This window comes from Pongo abelii, chromosome 20, assembly GCF_028885655.2.
Source record: "Pongo abelii isolate AG06213 chromosome 20, NHGRI_mPonAbe1-v2.0_pri, whole genome shotgun sequence".
In the NCBI taxonomy this organism is placed as follows: domain Eukaryota; kingdom Metazoa; phylum Chordata; class Mammalia; order Primates; family Hominidae; genus Pongo; species Pongo abelii.
The window spans coordinates 3,530,503-3,551,576 of NC_072005.2; the positions used below are offsets into that span (position 1 = coordinate 3,530,503).

General features: G+C 60.6%; 1 protein-coding gene across 4 annotated transcripts in view; it reads right to left on the reverse strand.

Moving 5' to 3' along the window:
• Positions 1-21,074, reverse strand: part of PIP5K1C (phosphatidylinositol-4-phosphate 5-kinase type 1 gamma) — a 70,986-nt gene that overhangs the window by 14,469 nt on the left and 35,443 nt on the right. For all 4 annotated transcript variants that reach the window (XM_024237660.3, XM_024237659.3, XM_063719275.1 and 1 more), the window contains exons 3-11: positions 19,939-20,031; positions 17,003-17,133; positions 16,104-16,221; positions 11,579-11,731; positions 8,470-8,769; positions 7,037-7,242; positions 4,637-4,720; positions 3,291-3,339; positions 1,221-1,305 (exon numbers count right to left, since the gene is read on the reverse strand). In XM_024237660.3, the coding sequence (XP_024093428.3) occupies positions 1,221-1,305; positions 3,291-3,339; positions 4,637-4,720; positions 7,037-7,242; positions 8,470-8,769; positions 11,579-11,731; positions 16,104-16,221; positions 17,003-17,133; positions 19,939-20,031 (1,219 nt within the window). The remainder of the gene's footprint in view (positions 1-1,220; positions 1,306-3,290; positions 3,340-4,636; positions 4,721-7,036; positions 7,243-8,469; positions 8,770-11,578; positions 11,732-16,103; positions 16,222-17,002; positions 17,134-19,938; positions 20,032-21,074) is intronic.

The window sequence follows — 21,074 nt, forward strand, 5'->3', positions numbered from 1 at the left end:
ACCTTAGCGGTGGGGTGAGGTGGCGCGGGTGATGTCCCGCACAGGGCCGGGCCTGTCCTCAGTGCTGTGTGAGCTCTGCCTCTTCACCAAGCTCTTGTGACCTCTACCCCCAGAATGACCACACAGCTCCTGGTAAACAGTAGGTGCTCAGTTTGCCTTGTGCAGCTTCCTACAGTCACCAAAGGCTGGCAAACAGCCCTCGATGACTGGGAATGATCCTGTGGCATCAGTCCCAGAGAGTGGGGTGTGGGGACAGGCTCAACGGCTGGCTCTCTGGAGACAGATCCTGACACGTGGGGTCTGCCAATTCGCACGGTGTTGATGAGAGGGGGTCCCTGACCTCGAGGCCGGGAGCGAGTGTGCAGGCCGGGAAGAGCAGCCTGACTGCAAGCGCTGGGCACTGGCGTGCCTGTCCCTGCCGCCTCCCTGCAACCCCCGTGGGTGCGGACCCGCGGATCATTCGTGCCCACCCCAGACACTTCCCAAGCACCTCTGTGGGCCAGGCCTGTGCAGGATGCTGGGGAGCCCGGGAGCCTTCTGGTGGGGAGGGTGGCTGAGAAACAGACCCCAGGGGGGAATCCATCTGGCAGCAGGTGGGCCATGGGCTGAGGTCTGCGCAGGAGCCTGGAACCCTGAATCTGCCTCCAGATGCTACAGTGGCCCATGAGGGGAAGCTGAGCCCTGAGAGATGGGGACCTCCCCCGGGCACCCTGTGGGTGAACCCCGAGTCCCCACCTTCCCCACCATTGTTTGCCCTGGGACCTTCCCGACCATACCCTGCTGGGCCAGCCTCCCAGGTTCCCCTGCCCGGGATGCGATTCCTTGGCGATGGTGATGCTGTGGACAGCCCCACACACTGTAAGCTGCCTGCTGGGTCAGGCCCACCCATCCCATATATAAACACTGTACTCTCACAGTGCTGTGCCAATGGGGAAACCAAGGCACAGAGGGAGGTGCCTGCTCAAGGCCACATGGGCGGGACGAGGCCAGGCTAGGATTCAGGCTCTGGCCGTGGCTCCAGACCTGTGCTCTACTGCTGTGCGGAGCAAATGTCCTGACTACCCTACCTCTGGATGAGGCCCGGTCTGAGGGGGGCACAGGGGCTCTGAGTTTACTGCCCTGCCAGGGGGCTCTCGGCCTCCCCCAGAACCCCTCCCGCCCCGTGGCACTCTGGGCCTTCTCCAGGGTCCCTCCCGCCCTGCGGGGCTCAGGTGGCTTACAGGAGTTCTTCCGAAAGACCGTGTTGCTCATGAACTTGAAAAAGCGCTCGGCATAGAAGCTGGGGCGGTGGACGGATACCGTGTCCTGGAAGAGAGTTGGGGGGGGTTCCCGGGGGGCAGAGGGTGCATCAACCAACAGCTGGGGACAGCCCCGGACAGACGCTGTATGTGTGTGGGGGGCACCTTCCGTGTGAAAAGGCTCGAGATGGGTCCATGGCACCGAGGCTTCCTGGGAGGGACGCATGGAACAGGGAACAGTGGCTCCCTCTGGGGAGGGAGACTGGGTGCCAGGGAATGGGTAGAGGCTTTTCCACTAGAGACCTGTTAGCATTTTTGACTTTTTAACCCAGCTGAATAAAGTATTCCGGCCAGGCGCAGTGGCCCACATGGACTTGCAGGGGAGGTTGAGGCAGGATGGCCTGGCTGGGGCCCTGCTGGGATGTGACCCTCGGCCTCCCAGAATGCAACCTCCTTTCCCAGCCTCCTTGGGTGAGGAGTGGCCACGTACCAGGACTGTGAACGACTCCCCCGCAGGCTGCAGTGGGAGGTGGTGCCTGGCCACTCTGGGCCAGGGGACAAGGACAACCCCAGGGACGTGGGGCAGCAGCACAGGACACCCTGGCCAGCCTCGTCAGAGCCGAGACAGTGCTCCTATCTGCCCTGGGCAGCAAGTTCCGGGCCTTGGCAAGGTTTAAGACATCCCCAGAGGCCTCTGCCAGCCGCCATCCTGACCCACTCAAGGCTTATTCTGGAAGCTCCTGCCTGGACCTTCTACACGCTCTTTTGAAAAATGGGGGTGCCTGTTGGGATCTTGGGTTCTACAGGCTGTGGTCACACAGACGTTAGTCCTCAGTGCCTGGCCCCAGGAGGTAGTCTGCGTTTGTGGAGTGACAGATGGGAGGAAGGCTGGGACGACAGACAGGAGGACAGAGGGAGGAAGGATGGGAGGAGGGGTGCAGGCACTCACAGAGGGAGGAGGGATGGGAGGAGGATGCAGGCGCTCACAGAGGGAGGAGGGATGGGAGGAGGGTGCAGGCGCTCACAGGGAGGAAGGATGGGAGGAGGGTGCAGGCGCTCAGAGAGAGAGGAGAGATGGGAGGAGGGTGCAGGCGCTCACAGAGGGAGGGGGGATGGGAGGAGGGTGCAGGCGCTCACAGAGGGAGGAAGGATGGGAGGAGGGTGCAGGCGCTCAGAGAGGGAGGAAGGATGGGAGGAGGGTGCAGGCGCTCAAGAGAGGGAGGAAGGATGGGAGGAAGGTGCAGGCGCTCAGAGAGGGAGGAAGGATGGGAGGAGGGTGCAGGCACTCAGAGAGGGAGGAAGGATGGGAGGAGGGTGCAGGTGCTCACAGAGGGAGGGGGATGGGAGGAGGGTGCAGGCGCTCACAGGAGGAGGTGGGATGGGAGGAGGGATGGGAGGAGGGTGCAGACGCTCACAGAGGGAGGGGGATGGGAGGAGGGTGCAGGCGCTCACAGAGGAAGGGGGATGGGAGGAGGGTGCAGGCGCTCACAGGAGGAGGTGGGATGGGAAGAGGGATGGGAGGAGGGTGCAGGCGCTCACAGAGGGAGGAGGGAAAGGAGGAGGGTGCAGGCGCTCACAGAGGGAGGGGGGATGGGAGGAGGGTGCAGGCGCTCACAGAGGGAGGAGGGATGGGAGGAGGGTGCAGGCGCTCACAGAGGGAGGGGGGATGGGAGGAGGGTGCAGGCGCTCACAGAGGGAGGGGGGATGGGAGGAGGGTGCAGGCGCTCACAGAGGGAGGGGGGATGGGAGGAGGGTGCAGGCGCTCACAGAGGGAGGGGGGATGGGAGGAGGGTGCAGGCGCTCACAGAGGGAGGGATAGGAAGAGGGTGCAGGCGCTCAGGAGGAGATGGGATGGGAGGAGGGATGGGAGGAGGGTGCAGGCGCTCACAGAGGGAGGAGGGATGGGAGGAGGGTGCAGGCGCTCACAGAGGGAGGAGGGATGGGAAGAGGGTGCAGGTGCTTACAGAGGGAGGAGGGATGGGAGGAGGGTGCAGGCGCTCACAGGAGGAGGTGGGATGGGAGGAGGGATGGGAGGAGGGTACAGGTGCTCACCCCATCGTGGACGAGGGCCTTCCAGGTGTGCTCCAGTTTCTTGATGAACCTGTGGAGAGAGCACCGGAGTGGCAGCTGACATCAGCCAAGCCCATGCCAGGCCGTCTCACTCAGGGGCCACTGTGCACCCCCCAGGACACTGGGCCATGGCCTCGAGCAGTCGTGGCTGTCAAAACTCAGGGTGGCAGGTGCTCCCGGCAGGAAGTGGGTGGAGGCTCTCTGCTCAGTACCCTGCAGGGCCCAGGATGGCCCCACCCCAGAGAACCATCTGGTCCCAATGTGCATAGTACCGAGGGGGTGACTGTTTTTAAACATTCTAGAGCCCCAGCTGAGCACGGTGGCTCATACCTGTAATCCCAGCACTTTGGGAGGCCGAGGCAGGCAGATCACATGAGATCAGGAGTTCAAGACCAGCCTGGCCAACATGGTGAAAACCCCATCTCTACTAAAAATACAAAAATTAGCCGGGCGTGGTGGCGCGTGCCAGTAATCCCAGCTACTGGGGAGGCTGGGGCAGGAGAATAGGGTCGACTCAGAAGGCAGAGGTTGCAGTGAGCCAAGATCGCACCACTGCTCTTCGGCCTGAGTGACAGAGCGAGACTTTGTCTCAAAACAAACAAATGAAAAACCAAAAAACAAATATTCGAGCCCCAAAGTGAGGCCTCAAACCCACTCCTTGGATTTTCTTTTTTCTTTTTTTTTTTGAGACAGGGTCTTGCTCTGTCACCCAGCCGGGAGTGCAGCGCGGCCATCATAGCTCACTGCTGCAGCCCTGAACTCCTGGGCCCGAGGAATCCTCCTGCCTCGGCCTCCTGAGTAGCTGGGACTGCAGGAGCACCATGACGCTCAGCTAATTTTTTGATATTTTGTAGAGATGGGGTCTTGCTATGTTGCCCAGGCTGGTCTCAAACTCCTAGGCTCAAGCAATCCTCCTGCCTCGGCCTCCCACAGTGCTAGATTACAGGTGTGGACCACTATGCCCAACTCACTCTGGATTTTCAAGGCGACCAAACACCTTCCCTTTAGGGATCAAGAACGGGCAGCCAAGCAAGAGCTTCCCAGGTTGAGGAAGCCCCGAGAGCTGCTGGTGCGGCTGTTTCCACAGGCAAGCACCTCTGTGCATGGGTGTCCTGGGGGCACCCACCCACCTGTGGGACTGCAGACCCGGGCACCCACCTGTGGGACTGCAGACCCAGGCACCCACCTGTGGGGCCGCAGACCCGGGGCGTCCACCTGTGGGACCGCAGACCCGGGCACCCACCTGTGGGGCCGCAGACCCGGGGCGTCCACCTGTGGGACCGCAGACCCGGGCACCCACCTGTGGGACCGCAGACCCGGGCACCCACCTGTAGGACTGCAGGATGTCGATGATGCCAATGTGCAGCAGCAGCCGCTCCCCGCGGCCGTTCACCGCGGGGATCCCGCCCATCCTGGGGAGAGAGGCCGAGGGTACCATCAGCATCCCGTAGAGCTGGGACTCGGGGCAGGCAGGGCTGGGGACTCCATCTGCTCCTGTGGGTGGCAACTTGGCCAAGCTCTCGGAGTGGGGCCTGGCACCCGGGAATCTCCGTCCTGACATCCCTCCATCACCCCCAGCCTCAAACCCAGGCCCAGGCACTGCTGCGGAGTCCCAGCTAGGAGGCCCGGGCACATACCCCCTACACACACGTGCGCATGGACACACACATGCACACACACGTACGTGCACACACACGCACACCGCATGCCCAGGTAGGGCCACGGGGTCTCAGGTACAGCCTGGGGAGTTGTCCCCCGGCACCATGCCCACGCGTCCCCTGCCCAGCGCGGTTAGTGAGGCCACACGTGCAGCAGCCATCCTGAAACCACCAGGACCCAGACCCGCTGGGCCGGGGCCCTGCACGCTCCACTCACGCCACAGGCTGGTGCGCTCACCTGCTCCCCCGCCAGGCCAGCGAAGACCCTACAAACGCCAGAATGGTCTGAGGGGGAGCTGTGCCTGGCCTTGGCTCCCGCACTCCCTGCAGCTACACCCTGGTTGGGGCCCCAGCTCCTCCTTTGCCATCCATGGGAAATACCACCACCGCTGCAAACCAAAGCCCAGCTGGTGGCCTAGTGCCAGCCAGTGCCAGCCAGCACCGTCCCTGGGGCCAGGCCAGGTGGAACTTGGCTCCACACCTTCGTGGCTGCACTGGGGAAGGCTGCCCCGCAACCTAGGAGCCTATTTCCTCAGCTGGAAATGGGGGAAGCCCACCTCCCTCCTCCAAGGCCGCTGTGAAGACTGAACAGGTACCAAAGTGAAGGCTCAGGCCTGCCCCCACTGTCAGGGTGCTGCTGTGACCAGGGCACAATCTCAGCACTGCTATACGACACCTGTCCATCCCACACCCGGGGCCATGTCTGGGGACATCTGTGGTTGTCATAACTGGGGGGTGCTCCTGGCCCGGAGTGGGTGGAGGCCCGGGACACTGCTCAGTACTCCGCAGTGCCCAGGACAGCCCCATCCCAGAGAATGACCCAGCCCTCACATCCAGTGTCCCAGGAGAGCTCTGTGAGTATCTCCCCAACCAAACCCCAAGCCCTATGAGGGCAGGACCTGCCTGGTCCCTCTGCCCCTGGCGTCCAGCAGACATGACTGTAGGCCACTGAGATGTGGCCTCCTCTCTCCACCACCGTTCCCATCTTCTGTGGCAGCCACTTTTTTTTTCTTTTTTGGACAGAGTTTAGCTCTTGTTGCCCAGGCTGGAGTGCAATAGCTCAATCTCAGCTCACTGCAACCTCCACCTCCTGGGTTCAAGCAATTCTCCTGCCTCAGCCTCCCAAGTAGCTGGGATTACAGGCGTGCACCACCACGCCCAGCTAATATTTTGTATTAAGTAGAGACGGGGTTTCACCATGTTGGCCAGGCTGGTCTGCAACTCCTGACCTCAGGTGATACACCTGCCTCAGCCTCCCAAAGTGCTGGGATTACAGGCGTGAGCCACTGCGCCCAACATTTTTTTTTTTTTTTTTTTAAAGACAGGGTCTCACTCTGTCGCCCAAGCTGGAGTGCAGTGGTGTGGTCTTGGCTCACTGCAACCTCCGCCTGCCATACTCACACCTGCCACGCCTTCAACCTCCCGAGTAGTTGGGACTACAGGTGCACGTGCCACCACGTCCAGCTACATTTTATATTTTTTGTAGAGATGGGGTCTTGCTATGTTGCCCAGGCTGGTACTGAACTCCGGGGCTGAGGCAATCCTCCCTCCTTGGTCTCCCAAGGTGCTGGGAGTACAGGCATGAGAACCGCGCCCGGCCAGCAGCCGCTCTGATCTGTGTGGAATCGGATTTTGCAGTCCCTCTGCTTCGTGGGCTGTGTCCTGCTGCGAGCCCTGCCTCGCCCGATCCCTCTGGCCTCCCACACATCTTCCACACCTTTGTGGTTCCTCTGCACGGGTGGCGTGGACCCCTCTGAGTGCCACGGGGAAACGCTCTCTCTCTCTCATTCCTGTGGATGGCCAGTGGCCTCGGCCCAGTCACAGGTGAATGGGAAATGCCCCCACCATTGCAAGCCAAGGCCCGGAACCCTGCACTCAGCCTGCGGCCCGCACTACGGCCTGGCTTCGCTCTGAGGCACTGGCACGAGGCTCCCAGACTCTGTCTGTCTGTCACCCACGGATGCCCTCGCCAGCACTCCCTGCCTGTTTTCACACTTGCGACGGGGATGGGGAACTGGAGCCCGTGGGGAAGGGAAGCGGGACGGGTCTGGAGGCCCCCCGCCCACCTACGTGTCATCCGACTCGATAGCCTCCCCGCGTGCGGCGCCGCCCTGGATAGACTCCATGGCCGTGGAGTACAGCGCCTTCTGGCCCACAGGCCGCTTCTCATCTGAGGTGCTCTGGGCGCCCTGCGCCTGCCGCTCGCGCTCGTGCTGGTCGATGTTGTGCACGCCCAGCAGCAGGCTGTAGTCCATGATCTTGAAACTTTCCAGGACCTGGCGGGATGAGGCAGGAACACGCCACGCCGTCAGCTGTCTCCATCCCCCACAACGGCTCCCGGACCCTATGGGGTTCCCAGCCCGGATGGCCCCGTGGGCTCGGGTGTGAGGGATGGAGTCCCACGGCCATGCGGGGGTGGGGGTTCTAGTGTTATCCCGAGGGACAGAGGGGCTGCAGTCACACAGCAGCATCAGAGCAGGCCAGAGAATGGGGGCTTCCAGCCTCACAGCAGGCTGCCCCGGGCACTGAGACAGGGACTTCCCTTCCTGGCTTTGCTACTTCCTGAGAGACAGGGAGCCGGGTCTATGCTCTGACCAGCCCAGGCCCATGGGCAAGGATGTGCCCGGCCTGACAGGTGACACCCAGGTGTGTGGATGCCCAGGGTAGCCTCGAGGCCCCTGAGTGGTCTGGGCGGTTTTCTGGGAGTATGGGTCAAGTTCTCAAAGGGGTCGGGGAGCTGGGGAGCTGGGAGGTCCCAAGCTCTGCTCCTGACAGGCTGGGGACTCCCCTCCTTGGCTCCATGCCTCGACGCTGCCGAGGTGGGACGGGGACGACGGAGCTAACACAGGCAGAGGAAGAGCTGTGCACATCGTTCTTTCCCTAACACGAAGCCGACGCAGGCTCCACGGGAACAGGAGCCAGACCCCCCACTGGACACACACGGGCCCTCACCGCGGCCTGCAGAGCAAGCAGTCATCCCATTTGATGGGTGAGGAAACTGAGGCACAGCAAGCTCTTATGGCTGGCCGGGAGCTCTGGGCCTGTGACCACAGGATCTGAAGGCCGGGCTCTTCTCTGGGGGGTGGGGGGACTCTACCACTGTCATCGTGTAACCTCCAGAGGAACCACTTCTCAGCAGGGCAGACACTTCTGACCCCCAAGGGCTGGGTCTGGAGACATGCTGTAAGTGTTTTGTTTTCTTTGTGAGATGGGATCTCACAATGTTGCCCCTGCTGGTCTTGAACCCCTGGGCTCAAGCCATCTGCCTGCCTCCCAAAGAGCTGGGATCCCAGGCGTGAGCCACTGTGTCCGGCCACATTTTAGGTTAAGGCCATAAAAGCTTGAGCTGCTTCTGGATCCCACACTGGGGTGGGGCCTGCTGTGGGCTACGGGGCAGGTGGGCCTCGGCCTGGCACCCTCCCTGGCCCTGCCTGCCCAGGCCGAGCCCTCACCACGCAGTCCCACCTGCCACCCTCCCTCCCCCGCCGGGGCCGAGCCCTCACCAGGCAGTCCCGCTGCAGCGTCTTGACCAGGGCGCTGAAGGTGTCGGCGTCCAGCAGGAGCCCCTCCGGCATGTCCTGCATGAAGTCCAGGTCCTTGTAGGTGGGGAAGCTCTTCTCTTTCTCCTTCTTGCTGGCGCGCCGCTTGTAGGTGGAGCCCTTGAGGTCGAACTTGAGGTGCATCTTGACCACGCGGGGCAGGATGTTGTTCATGACCACCACGCGGATGTTCTTGCCCCCCGACTGCACACAGTACAGCCCGTAGAACTTGGGCAGCAGCGTCCGCGGGTTCTGGTTGAGGTTCTGCCGGGGGAAGAGGGCACGTCGTGGAGGGCGGCCGGGCCACAGACTCATGCAGAGCGGGCCTCTGCCTCGGGGGCTCATGGATGCCCCTGGCCAGCCCCCCTCTCTCCCCAGAAGCCCTCAGGGACCCCCTTCCTATGCAGGCACCCAGCTGGCCTTCCCACAGCACCGACTCTCATGGGCCACAACTGTGAGCTCCAGGAGGGTCTGTTTCTACAGAGCCAGGCCCCGAGGCAGGCACTTCTGTTCCATCAGAGGCTTCCACATTCCCTGCCTACCCACAGGACATCGCCCTGGCTGAGCTCGCCTGTTGGGAGGTCTGGAGGCTGGAAACACAATGCTGTATCCTAAAATACATATATATACATACATGTATGTATATGCACACACAAACACATACACACACACGCACACACACATGTATTTTCTTGACACAGGGTCTCACTCTGTCGCCCAGGATGGAGTGCAACGGTGCGATCACAGCTCACTGCAGCCTCCACCTCCAGGGCTCAAGCCATCCTCCCACCTCAGCCTCCCAAAGTGCCAGGACTCCAGGCGTGAGCCCAGCCTCTATGTTGGTTATGCTTTCCCTGTGTTGGACTGATCAACTCAGACTTTCACTCCTAATCTGGGTCCCCAGGCGCAGTGACGGGTCTGGGTCCTGCTGTGCCCTGTAGATCCCAAGCAGGCACTGGGTGACTCAGGGGCGCCCAAGTGAAGCAACAGCGCCCCTTGCCCAGAGCCTCTCAATGACGAACCCAGTGGGATGCTGCCCAGGTGTCAGGGCTGAGACAGACCCACAGGGAGAGGAGTGGGGGGCGCGGCCTCAGGCACCATCCTGGGCAGGCTCGGTGAACTCCAGCCCCCGGGCCGAATCCGGCCGCCACCTATTTTTGTAGGGCTGTGAGCTAAGAATGGTTTTTCCAGTTTTAAAAAGTGGAAAGGGCCCGGATTACATGCCTGTAATCCTAGCACTGTGGGAGGCCGAGGCAGGCGGATCACCTGAGGTCAGGAGTTTGAGACCAGCCTGGCCAACATGGTGAAACCCCATCTCTATTAAAAATAAAAATTAGCTGGGAGTGGTGGCGCATGCCTGTAATCCCAGCTACGTGGGAGGCTGAGGCAGGAGAATCACTTGAACCTGGGAGATGGAGGTTGCAGTGAGCCGAGATCGTGCCATTGCATTCCAGCCTGGGCAACAGAGCAAGACTCCATCTCAAAAGAAAAAAAAAAAAAGGCCAAGCACAGTGGCTCACGTCTATAATCCTAGCATTTTGGGAGGCCGAGACGGACAGATCATGAGGTCAGGAGACCAGCTTGACCAACACGGTGAAATCCCGTCTCTACTAAAAATACAAAAATTAGCCGGGCCTGGTGGTAGGTGCCTGGAATCCCAACTACTCGGGAGGCTGAGGCAGGAGAATCGCTTGAACCCAGGAGGCGGAGCTTGCAGTGAGCCAAGATCACGCCAATGCACTCCAGCCTGGGTGACAGAGCGAGACGCCATCTCAAAAAAAAAAAAAAAAAAAAAAGGGTGAAGAAGCCGGGTGTGGTGGCTTACGCCTTTAATCCCAACACTCCAGGAGGCCAAGACAGGCAGATCATGACATCAGGAAATCGAGACCATCCTGGCTAACACGGTGAAACCATGTCTCTACTAAAAATACAAAAAAATAGCCGGGCGTGGTGGCGGGTGCCTGTAGTCCCAGCTACTCAGGAGGCTGTGGCAGGAGAATGGCGTGAACCCGGGAGACGGAGGCTGCAGTGAGCCAAGATCGCGCCACTGCACTCCAGCCTGGGTGACAGAGTGAGACTCCATCTCAAACATAAATAAATAAATAAATAAGTGGAGAAATAGAAAAGAGTCTTTGATGACACGTGGAAGCGATAAGGAATTCTCATTTCTTGGTCCATGAATAACGCGTATGGGCACGTGGCCGCGCCCGTCCATTCTCAGGTGGTCACAGCAGCTCGCTGCCATCCAGGCAGAGCTGAGCCCTGGAGACACAAAACACTGGCTCGCAGAGCCAAAAACACTCTCTCTGGGCCTTTAAAGACTGAGTTTGCTGAGCCTGATCTAAGGAGCCCCGGCCCCTCGCTAAGCATCCCAGAGAGTGGATGGAGAAGGCCTCAAAGGGGAAACTGAGTCACGGACTGTGCTGTGCTGCCCAGGGCCGGGCAGCAGCTCAGGCCTGGCAACATGGGAGGCGCCCACCTCGTCTGGGCGAGTACTGGAATCCCAGGCCCGGGAACCCCGCGGCAGCCGCCGGCTCCTACTCCCCCTCCCCTTCCCGGGGCCTGACGCGCCCTTTCGGTGAGTCACGCCGGATGAGGAGTGGGCCGGATGGAGCTGCCTCACGCCTGCCTGAGCAGCTGTTCTTTTGTGGGGTACCATCTGGTGGCCCATCCCCCTCCTCTCTGGAACCCTCTGAGTCACCCTTGGGCCCCTTGGGCCTCTGTGGCAGCTGACAGACGCTGCCCACGGGCCGCTGGTTCTGGGGCCCACGGCTCATAGGGGGTGTTGGCAAGGTGGGGATGGGGAGCCCGGCAGGGGCCAGTGCCCACCCAGCCCTGCCCGGGGACGGCCCCCAAGGCGTGTGGCCACAGGAGGAAGAGAGGGCGGCTCCTGAACACTGGTGCTGGTGAAGCCTGACGGGGGACCCCCAAGGGTGAGTCCCTGGGGCCCAAGATGCCTCTTGCCATGCCCCAAGGACGCCTGCTTGCCCAAGCCTTGCAGACATCTGCTCCCGCCAGCTAGGAGAAGGGGGTTGATCGGGGAGCCATCCGCCCTGCAGGGCGGGCCACACACCATGTAGTAGCCGGGGAGCAGCTTCTGCAGGAACTCGGCCTCCTTGTGCATGACGGTCTTGATGATGAACTCGTCGTCGCTGGTGACGTAGAAGAGGGAGCCACTGGCGCCCGGGTTGGACAGCTCGATCAGCGGCTCATTGCACAGGGAGTACTGGAAGCAGAGGAGGCGGGTCAGCGGGCCCCAAGCTGCCGGACACACAGACAGCACTGGGTTCCGGTCTGCCCAACAGCCCCAGGAACTGATGACGTGTCACTGCATTTGACAGACGCGGAAAGAGAGGCTCAGAGAGGGCGAGTGACTTGCCTGAGGCCAGCCAGCAAGGACTTGAGCCTGAGGCCGAGCTGACTCTGCAGCCCGAGGGCTGGTCTGCTAGGGCGCACTCCCCAGGCTGCCTCCTGCTCTCCTTAGGAGCGGACACCTGATCGTACGGGGGTGCTGACGCGCGTGGCTAAAAGGTGCTCCCAGCACCCCTGAAGCTGGGTGGGGCCACAACGCCAGCTCTGCCCCATGAGTCATAAGCAGAAGCTGTGGGGTGGAACTCAGGCAAGGCTCCACAGATGGGCGACAGGCAGCTGGCATACCTGCGTATTTGCCCTTCTCTCCTTCCCACCTATTTCCCTCCTGAGATGCTGATGTGATGGCCGGAACCTCAGCAGCCACACTGGACCAGAAGGTAAGCTCTGGGATGGAAGCTGCATCTCTGATGGGCAGGCCCCACTCTGGCCCCTGGCACCCCACAATCCAAGCCCTTCCTCCCCACCTCTCTGCCCCTTTTTCTCAGCCCCTGCTGTTTGTTTCATGATGTGCTCGCCGTCTCTCTGCTCCCACGCCCTCTCCTAGATGTTAGGCAGAAGGTCCGTGCAGGCGGAAGTTTTTTTGCGTCACTGACTCGACAGGTGCTCGATTTGTTAAGGACGAGAATGAAGATGAGACCCACGGGTGCTACCCTGCGTCTTCCGGGTATGGAACCAATGAAGTGTGCATGGGGCTAAGGCCATCTGTGTCATGCCCTTTAAAATCCTAACTGGTCGCCATTGGTATATATGGATGAGGTCAGAGCCAGCTCCCCATCAGCGGAGCAAGCCAGGCCTGCCCAGGGTCAACACTGGGTCCATATCTGCTGGACGACAGAAGGGTGGTCTCCGAGTGCTGAGTGCTGCCTCCAGTGCTGCTGTGCTAAGCAGGTGGGGGGTGTCCACCAGAGTTAGGAGTGGCGGCGAGCAGAAGCGAGGGGAGGCCAGGCACGGCGGCTCACCCAGCACTCTGTAATCCCAACACCTTGGGAGGCTGAGGAGGGAGGATCATTTGAGCCCAGGGGTTCAAGACCAGCCTGGGCAACAGAGCGAGGCCTCATCTGTACTAAAAAAAAAAAAAAAAAAGAAAAAAAAAAAACAGGCGTGGTGGCGCACATCTGTGGTCCCAGCTACTTGGGAGGCTGAGGTGGGAGGATCACTTGAGCTCAGGAGGTCGAGGCTGCTGTGAGCTGTGACAGCTCCACTGCCCTCCAACCTGGGCAACAGAGCAACACTCTGTTTAAAAAAACACCCCAACAAGTGAGGGGAACCACCTTTGGAAAATGCTGGAAGAGCCAGGGGCTTGAGGCGTGAGTTGGGTCCCCAGCGCCACACACGCTCTGATGTGTGAATATGTTTGGGGACCAGAGGACACTGGAAACATGAGGTCACATCAGGCCCAGGGCCTGGGAATGCCCCAGTCCCTCCTTGGGCTCAAGTCACCATCCCTGCCCTGCACTGCCCGAGGTGGTCTCGGGCCAGGGAACGGCGCCATCAGTTATCACATGTCGGTCAACACAGGCTGGATTCTGCGGAGTCAGCAACAGCCCTGCCAACCTTGGCAGCTCAGAACAGTGAGGGTCCTTCCTCCTGCACGCGCTGCTTCTGCCATGGTCTGGCTGGGAGTGACGGTGCAGGGTGAGAGAGCCGTGTGGGGTGGACTCTGAGGCTGGAGGGAGATCTGTCCGGGCCACTGCTGTCGCCCAGCCCAGCCATCTGCCTGCCTTTCTCCGCCCACAGCCACGAGCCACAAATATCCACAGGAAACACAGAGCCCACGCGGCTCCTCTGCCTTCCTCGCCACGGCAGGACGCCCTCCAGCCTCCCTGACACAGGCGCAGCAGTGCAGAGCGAGGGCGGGTCTCTCCTGGGGCTGGCGCCCTCCCTGGGAGGCCAGGTGACCCCGCCAAGCCCTGGGCCGCTGTCCTCAGGTCACCCGGAGCAGGGGACGCCCCAAGCAGCCGGAGTGTCCCTCCGAGGCACAAATCACTGCTGCCTGTCCACGGTGGCAGGAGGGGGAGGCCGATCTCACCTGCGGAGCGGAAAACACTGTGGAAAGGGCACGTTCGGCTTTGTACAAAGAACACCGATGACAGGGAAATTCTGAAGCCACACGACTAAGGGCAGTTGCAGGGCTGTGGCCTCCATGGGCCTCAGCTGCCACGGGGAAGCAGGCCCCACGCGGGGGTTTCTGAGCCAGGCAGTGCCAGGACAACCCCCCACGGCCTCCTTCGTCGGTGCTGGGGCTCTCGGCAGCTGCGCCGCTGACCTTGGCCTCCTCTCCACCCTCCGCTGACCGCTGGGCAGGGCTGTGCCCCACCCTGCGTCCCACCTCTGTCTTCCTCTTCCTGGCTGTCCTGAGCTGTGGGCCTTGCTGGGGCTACCCCCCTTACCGGGGGGACTGTGACCTCAGCTGTCCAATCAGAGAAGCACCGGCAACCCCGAGTCCCCCCCGAACCCCACCTGTCCCCACTCAGGCTCAGGGGCCCTGTGGACGGCAACACACACACTAGCCCGTCCTCCCACCACGGCGCACGGCCACACTCACACCACAGCCTGGACAGAGGCTGGGGGGCTGCCGCCTGCTCAGCACCGGGGGCCCCCAAGAGAATTCTCACACTCCTGAGATGAGCAGAAGGATTCGGGGATCACCAACACCAGGCTGGCCCCCCAGATGCTGTGGGCGCACACCTGGCTCCAGGCCCCGGAATGCAATCTTATCGGGTTCTAGGTGAGACCCAGATGGCCCCAGATCGGCTTTTATCCGTCCATTCCTGCTAATGGACACAAGTGCCGTCTCTCTGCTACGAGCCAGGCTGCTGCCTTCTGTTCCTGGCCGCCTCACACGGTAGCATCCAGGTCACCCGAGGGCCATTTCTAGACAAAAACCCCAGCTGTGTTTTCACTCCCCACTGCCCTGCCGACCTCAGGCAAACGCTGGGACACTGAAGTCCGGAGGCTGGGCCTTGGTGACATGACCTGGAGCATGGTGACTCCCGGGCACCTGAAAAGGCTGGAGTTCTCGGGGGGGTCACACGTACCCCCGGCTGGAGCACATGCTAGTTCTCCCTGGAAGAGCGCAGCCTCGGGCGCTTCCTACAGACTGAGATAAACCAAAGCACGCACAGTCAGCAACCACCAAAGGCACAAGGAACCAACCACCGCGGGTGAGGGCAGGATCGGAGAACCACAGGCTCCCGGCCCCGGGGACCGCGCTGTTGTGACAACCAGAACGCCAGCCGCACTTGTCTACAGAGTTCCAGTCTTCCCTGATACAAAGTTCTCGGGATGACCAGGCAGGCTTGGGAAAAGGCCACCCAGAGCTTTCAGAAGTGGTACTGGCGCAGGCTGGGCGTGGTGGCTCACACCTGGAATCCCAGCACTTCGGGAGGCTGTGGCGGGCGGATCACGAGGTCAGGAGATCGAGACCATCCTGGCTGACACAGTGAAACCCCGTCTCTACTAAAAATACAAAAAATTAGCCAGGCGTGGTGGCGGGCGCCTGTAGTCCCAGCTACTCAGGAGGCTGAGGCAGGAGAATGGCGTGAACCCAGGAGGCGGAGCTTACAGTGAGCCGAGATCACACCACTGCACTCCAGCCTGGGCAACAGAACCAGACTCCGTCTCAAAAAAAAAAAAAAAAAAAAAAGGGGGTGTTGGCGCTGACGAGCTCCAGGGCCACTGCGGTGAGCACCGCCCTCCACACACCTCTTTTAGGAGCCCGGATAATGGGCTCCTATGCTAGGTCAAAGGGGTTGGCCTAGATTTTGACTTTGCTAACCTGAAACAATAAAGCCATGGCTAGAGCTTAGGAGGTCCGACTCTATGCTGGTCCCCAGTGGCACCCACGTCCCAGTGCCTTGTTCTAACTCTTAAGTCTGAAGATGGGTCAGTCACTTTGGCACCAGGCTGCAGAAGACTGTACCAACTGTTTGGTGAGTGGACACCCTCGCCTGCTTTGATGACAAGGTCCACATGGCGAGGAATGGAGGCTCCCAGCCAATGCCAGCCAGGACGGAGTCCTGCAGCCGCCAGTGATGTGAGCTTGGAGGCCGATCCCCCCCTGCTTCCCCGGTGAGTCTCACAGGAGACTCCAGCCCTGAACCTGACCATAACCCTACACGAGGAACCCAGGGAGGCTGCCCCCAAATGCCTGACCCACAGACCCTCCGAGACCCTAAACATGTTCTGTTTCAAGCCTGGAAGCCTGTAACAGCAAATACGCTTACCAAGTAATCGTCTGGCCGGATCCCGAAGAGCTCCCGGAAGTAGCGGAAGGCGACAGGTGCATAGGTCTTGAAGCGGAAGTCCTGGAAGTGGTGGGCGGGGGTGAGGTTGCTGCCTTCGCTGTGGAGGAAGGACGGGAGGAAACCTGTGAGGGGTGGTGGACACCCCTCCCCCACCTCCGCCATGGCACCTCCTAGTGCCTCTAGCAGCTGAGCCTCTAGCGGCTCAGCTCCAAGACTTCCTTGAAACGGCTCAATCCCACAAGCAACAGAGGGCTCCCGATGGGACTGTCCCCCAGTAACTACCCTCTCTTCTTTCATTAACAACGGGGCCCACAGTGTTGGCCAGGCACATGGCCGCCAAGAACAGGACCACGCCGCCCCAGCCTCTTGCAGCTAGGTGTGCTCATGTACTCAGCCAATGACACGAGTGGAGCAGAAACACTGGTCATGTTCTAAAGGGAAGGGCTGTTGTTCTTCTTCTCTTGCCTCCTGTGGCTGGAATGCAGCCGTGATGGCAGGAGCCTGGGCAGCCACCTGGGACCACTGGTCACAGAGCTGTATATTGAGGATGGCGGTGTGGGGTGACCAGAAGGATCCCAGGACCCCAACACCATGGAGCCTCCTGACCAGCCCTGCACTGCCCACTGGTTATTTGTAGATTAGAAAAGAGCTAACTTCTATCTTTTCTTTTTCCTGTTCTTAAACTGCCTTTACGTTGGGTTTCTGATTCAGCAGCAAACGAACGTCCTGACGGACAGAGAGCCAGAGCTCAAGGCCAAGGAGGCGCCAGGAGGGGCCAGGTGCTGCTTTCAGCAGAGAAGGGCGCTTAGGACAGGCCACTCCGCATCAGAGCCACGCGTGCGCCGGGTGAGCCCCAAGGCTCCAGGGGCCCGGCCCACCTGGGGAAGAAGATGCTCTCCACCACGTAGAAGTCCTGCATGAGCACGTCACGCTCAGGCTTGGAGCTCAGGTGGCCCACGGTGTAGCCGATGCCCAGCTGGATGGCACCCTTCAGGGTGGAGGAGGTGGTCTGCGGGGAGACCAGAGCGTCAGGGCCCCCGGCTGCTCCCCGCACTGCCCTGCACTCCCTGTGTGCACCGAGGGGGTGGAGATCGTGACCAGCTGCAGCTTGGGACCCGGCACCTGCCAACCCCCTCCCAGTGGCCCCCGGGGCTGCCTGTTCTGCGGCTGCTGGGCCATCGACATCAGGCCAGGGAGTGAAGCCACCCTCCTTCGGGCCACACAGCTAGGACAGGGCTCGGCCGCGACTGCCGCACCACGTCACTCAGCCCTCCAGTCCTGTTGGCTAGCTAGGTTCTAGAAGGTTCTCCCATTGTGAAACAGCTCCAACTTAGCAAAAGGGTTGATTCACTGTCACGGTTTGTTTTTAGGGGGTACCGTTTACAGCGAGATACCCAGATCACTTTCAGGTCTGCAGACGTGGGTTCCTGTTAGCTGCTTTCTATGTAACGCACGTGGTCACAATGGGCAACCCACATGGCCGCTGTGCCTCAGTTTCCCTGCCTGTAGACAGGGATGGGCACAATGGTTCTGGCCCTCTTGGGGACGTGGTGTCAGCTGCTATTATTATTTTTATTTGTTTATTTTTTGAGACAGAGTCTTGCTCTGTTGCCCAGGCTGCAGTGCAGTGGCACAATCTCAGCTCACTGCAACGTCCACCTTCCAGGTTCAAGTGATTCTCCTGCCTCAGCCTCCCGAGTAGCTGGGATTACAGGTGCGCGCTGTCACGCCTGGCTAATTTTTGTATTTTTAGTAGAGACGGGGTTTCACCATGTTGGCCAGGCTGGTCTCGAACTCCTGACCTCAGCTGATCCACCTGCCTGGGCCTCCCAAAGTGCTGGGACTGCAGGCGTGAGCCAGCACGCTGGCCCCGTTATTATTTTTTTTGAGACACAGCTTGCTCTACTGCCCAGGCTGAAGTGCAGTGGTGCGATCTTGGATCCCTGCAACCTCCGCCTCCTGGGTTCAAGCTATTCTCCCGCCTCAGCCTCCCGAGTAGCTGGGATTACAGGCATGCACCAGCACACCCGGCTAATTATTTTTTTGTATTTTTAGTACAGACAAGGTTGCGCCATGTTGCCCAGGCTGGTCTCCAACTCCTGACCTCAGGTGATCCTCCCGCCTCAGCCTCCCAAAGTGCTGGGATTCCAGGCGTGAGCCTCCACGCCCGGCTGGCTGCTGTTATTTTTGCCATTGGCACTGTTTGCATTATTCTCACTGTGTGCTCTCGGGGCCGTGTTCACTTTAGCCCTGGGAAGCCGGCTCATACCTCCGCTCTCTAATTCTGGTCTCCAGTGCTCCTGTCGCAGGTGTGAGGTGGCAGGGAGGGAGGTCGGGAGTTGGTTTCCGCCACTGCCCAGGTTCGGCCTGCCTCCCTCCTAAGCCACACTCTGGGTGGTGGGGAGTCTGGCCTGCATGTTCACCTCCCCGAGATGCCACGGACATAACAGACATGTGCCCGAAGATAACATACAAACGGCCCTGAAGCCCGCAAAGACACTCCATGCCACTGGGCACCAAGGGAAAGCACATCAAACCACAGGGGGGCCGCGCACGGTGGCTCATGCCTGGAATCCCAGCCACTCAGGAGGCTGGGGTGGGAGGATCGCCTGAGCCTGGGATTTCAAGACCAGCCTGGGCAACATGGCGAAACCCCTGTCTCTACAAAAACAAACAAAACAAACAAAAAAACACCTCGAAGAGACACCACCTCACACCCATGAGGACACCAGAATCAGAGACAACAATCACGAGTGCTGGTGAGGACGCGGGGACACTGGGCCTCATTCAGCGCTGCTGGGCGTGGAAAATGGTACCGCAGCTGTGGAGAACAGTTTGCGAGTTTCTTAAAAGGTGACACCGAGTTACACGTGACTTGACAATTCCACTCCTGGGCGTCTGCCCAAGACAAACGAACACATGTATCGCACACAGACTCACACACGTGTCCTCGGCAGCACAATTCACAATGCCCAGGAGTGTGAAGCACCCAAGCATCCATGATGCAGCAAAGGACAAGCGCAGCACGGGTGCCCCAGGCGCCAGAACACGACTCAGCCGTGAACTCTGACGCAGGCCCCAGCGCAAATGAACCCTGAGGACACCATGCTCAGTGAGAGATGCCCGACACAGAAAGCCACACAGTGTGTGATTCCATTTCTATGAAACGTCCAGGACAGGCCGATCCACAGCGGCAGGAAAAGGATGCGGGTGCCGGGGCTGGGAGTGGGGGATGGGGGGCGACCGCTAACAGGGACAGGACAGAGTTGCTATTTGAGCTGATGGAATGTTCTGGAATTAGAGGTGATGGCTGCACAACTCTGCATATGTACTAAAAGTCATTTACTGCACACTTTAAAGGCTGAATTGTACAGTATATCAATCACATCTCAGTACAACGGTTATTTTTGAAAAAACAGGCCCTAGGTTGGGGTGGGAACAGAGCAGGGGTCAGGCTTCCTACCAACACAGTGTGAGCCGGGCCAGCCTCAGAGTGTCCCATCCACCGCCCAAGGTGGTGGTGGGGGCCGTAACCCCTCTCCCTCACCAGGGCTGAGAGCCCAGGCTCTGCCCGAGGCGTTGCAGCCAGGCTGAGCCACAAAGCACACTGCCCGGCCGCCCAGCAAGGACAGCAAACAGTGGGGACTCACCCAGGACTGAGGACTCCAGCCTCTACCTCCACACAGCCCACATCTGTCCCTGGGCAGACCCTGGTTTGTGTTGGGGGCGATGGGCCCCATCCATGGTACCAGTGGGAACACCCTCCCCTCCGCTCCCTCCTGCTCCCCCAGCCAGCTAAGGGGAGCCGAGGAACCTTCTTGTAGGTGGTTTCGCCGGATGCGTCCACACCTCGATGGCCCAACTTCTTCCCATGGCCAGGGCCCGGCTGTGCCGTCATGGACAGGACCTGGGAAGAGGAAGCAGGAAGCGTTAACTCCCAGAGGAGCACGCCCACCGGGGCAGGGCACGCTCTGAAACCCTGGGAAGAAAGGGTTTAGTCGTTGGGCCCAGCAGGGGTGCACAGGGCAGGGGGCAGGTCCAGGCGACTCCGGGGTGCAGCAGGAGGCCCCTCACCTGTGAGCGCCTGGCAGGCTGGCTGGGGCCCCTCAGTGTCCCACGCTGGACACCCAGAAGCGCTCACTCCGAGGTGGAGACCTCTGGCTTCTCAAGAAGGGCAAGAGGATTGGGCAGCTCCAGCCCCCTAACTCCAGGGTCTCCCCCAGGTGCTGTGGACACTGGGGCTGGACCATTCTTTGGGGTGGGGCCACCCTGGGCACAGCAGGGTGCTGAGCAGCACTCCTGGCCTCCACCCACTCCATGCCAGGAGCACCTCCCAGTTGTGGCAACCACAGATGTCCCCACACAACTCTGCAAATGTACTAAAAGTCACTCACTGCACACTTTAGATGGTGACCTGTACAGTATGCAAATCACATCTCAGTAAAGTGGGTATTCTTTTAAAAAACAGGACTGAGGTGGGGGTGGGAACACAGCGGGGGTCAGGCTTCCTGCCAACACGGTGTGAGCCAGGCCAGCCTCAGGGCATCCCATCCACTGCCTGCGGTGGTGGTGGGGGCCGTAACCCCTCTCCCTCACCAGGGCCCCTAACTGTGAGACCCCTGGGCTGGAAGGATTGAAAAGAGCATCTCGTCCCTGAGGGAGACGGTCTCACTAGCCAAGGTCACGCCCGGCTCCTGCAAGCTGTCGGGCAGCACGGGTGTCCCAGCAGATGGGACTGCCGACCCCAGGGGGCCTCAGCCTGCTGCCCTCGCGGGAGGATGTGAGGACGGGCCGTGGGAGCCTGAAGGGACACAGAGGCCAACCAAGGAGAACAGCCCCGCCTGGCACCGTCATTTAAGGAGCGCCACTGCGTTTGCTAGGAGACCCCATGGACCCTCCAGTGGCCAGACCCCATCCCACCGCTATCGGCCTCAGGGACACTCCTGCAGC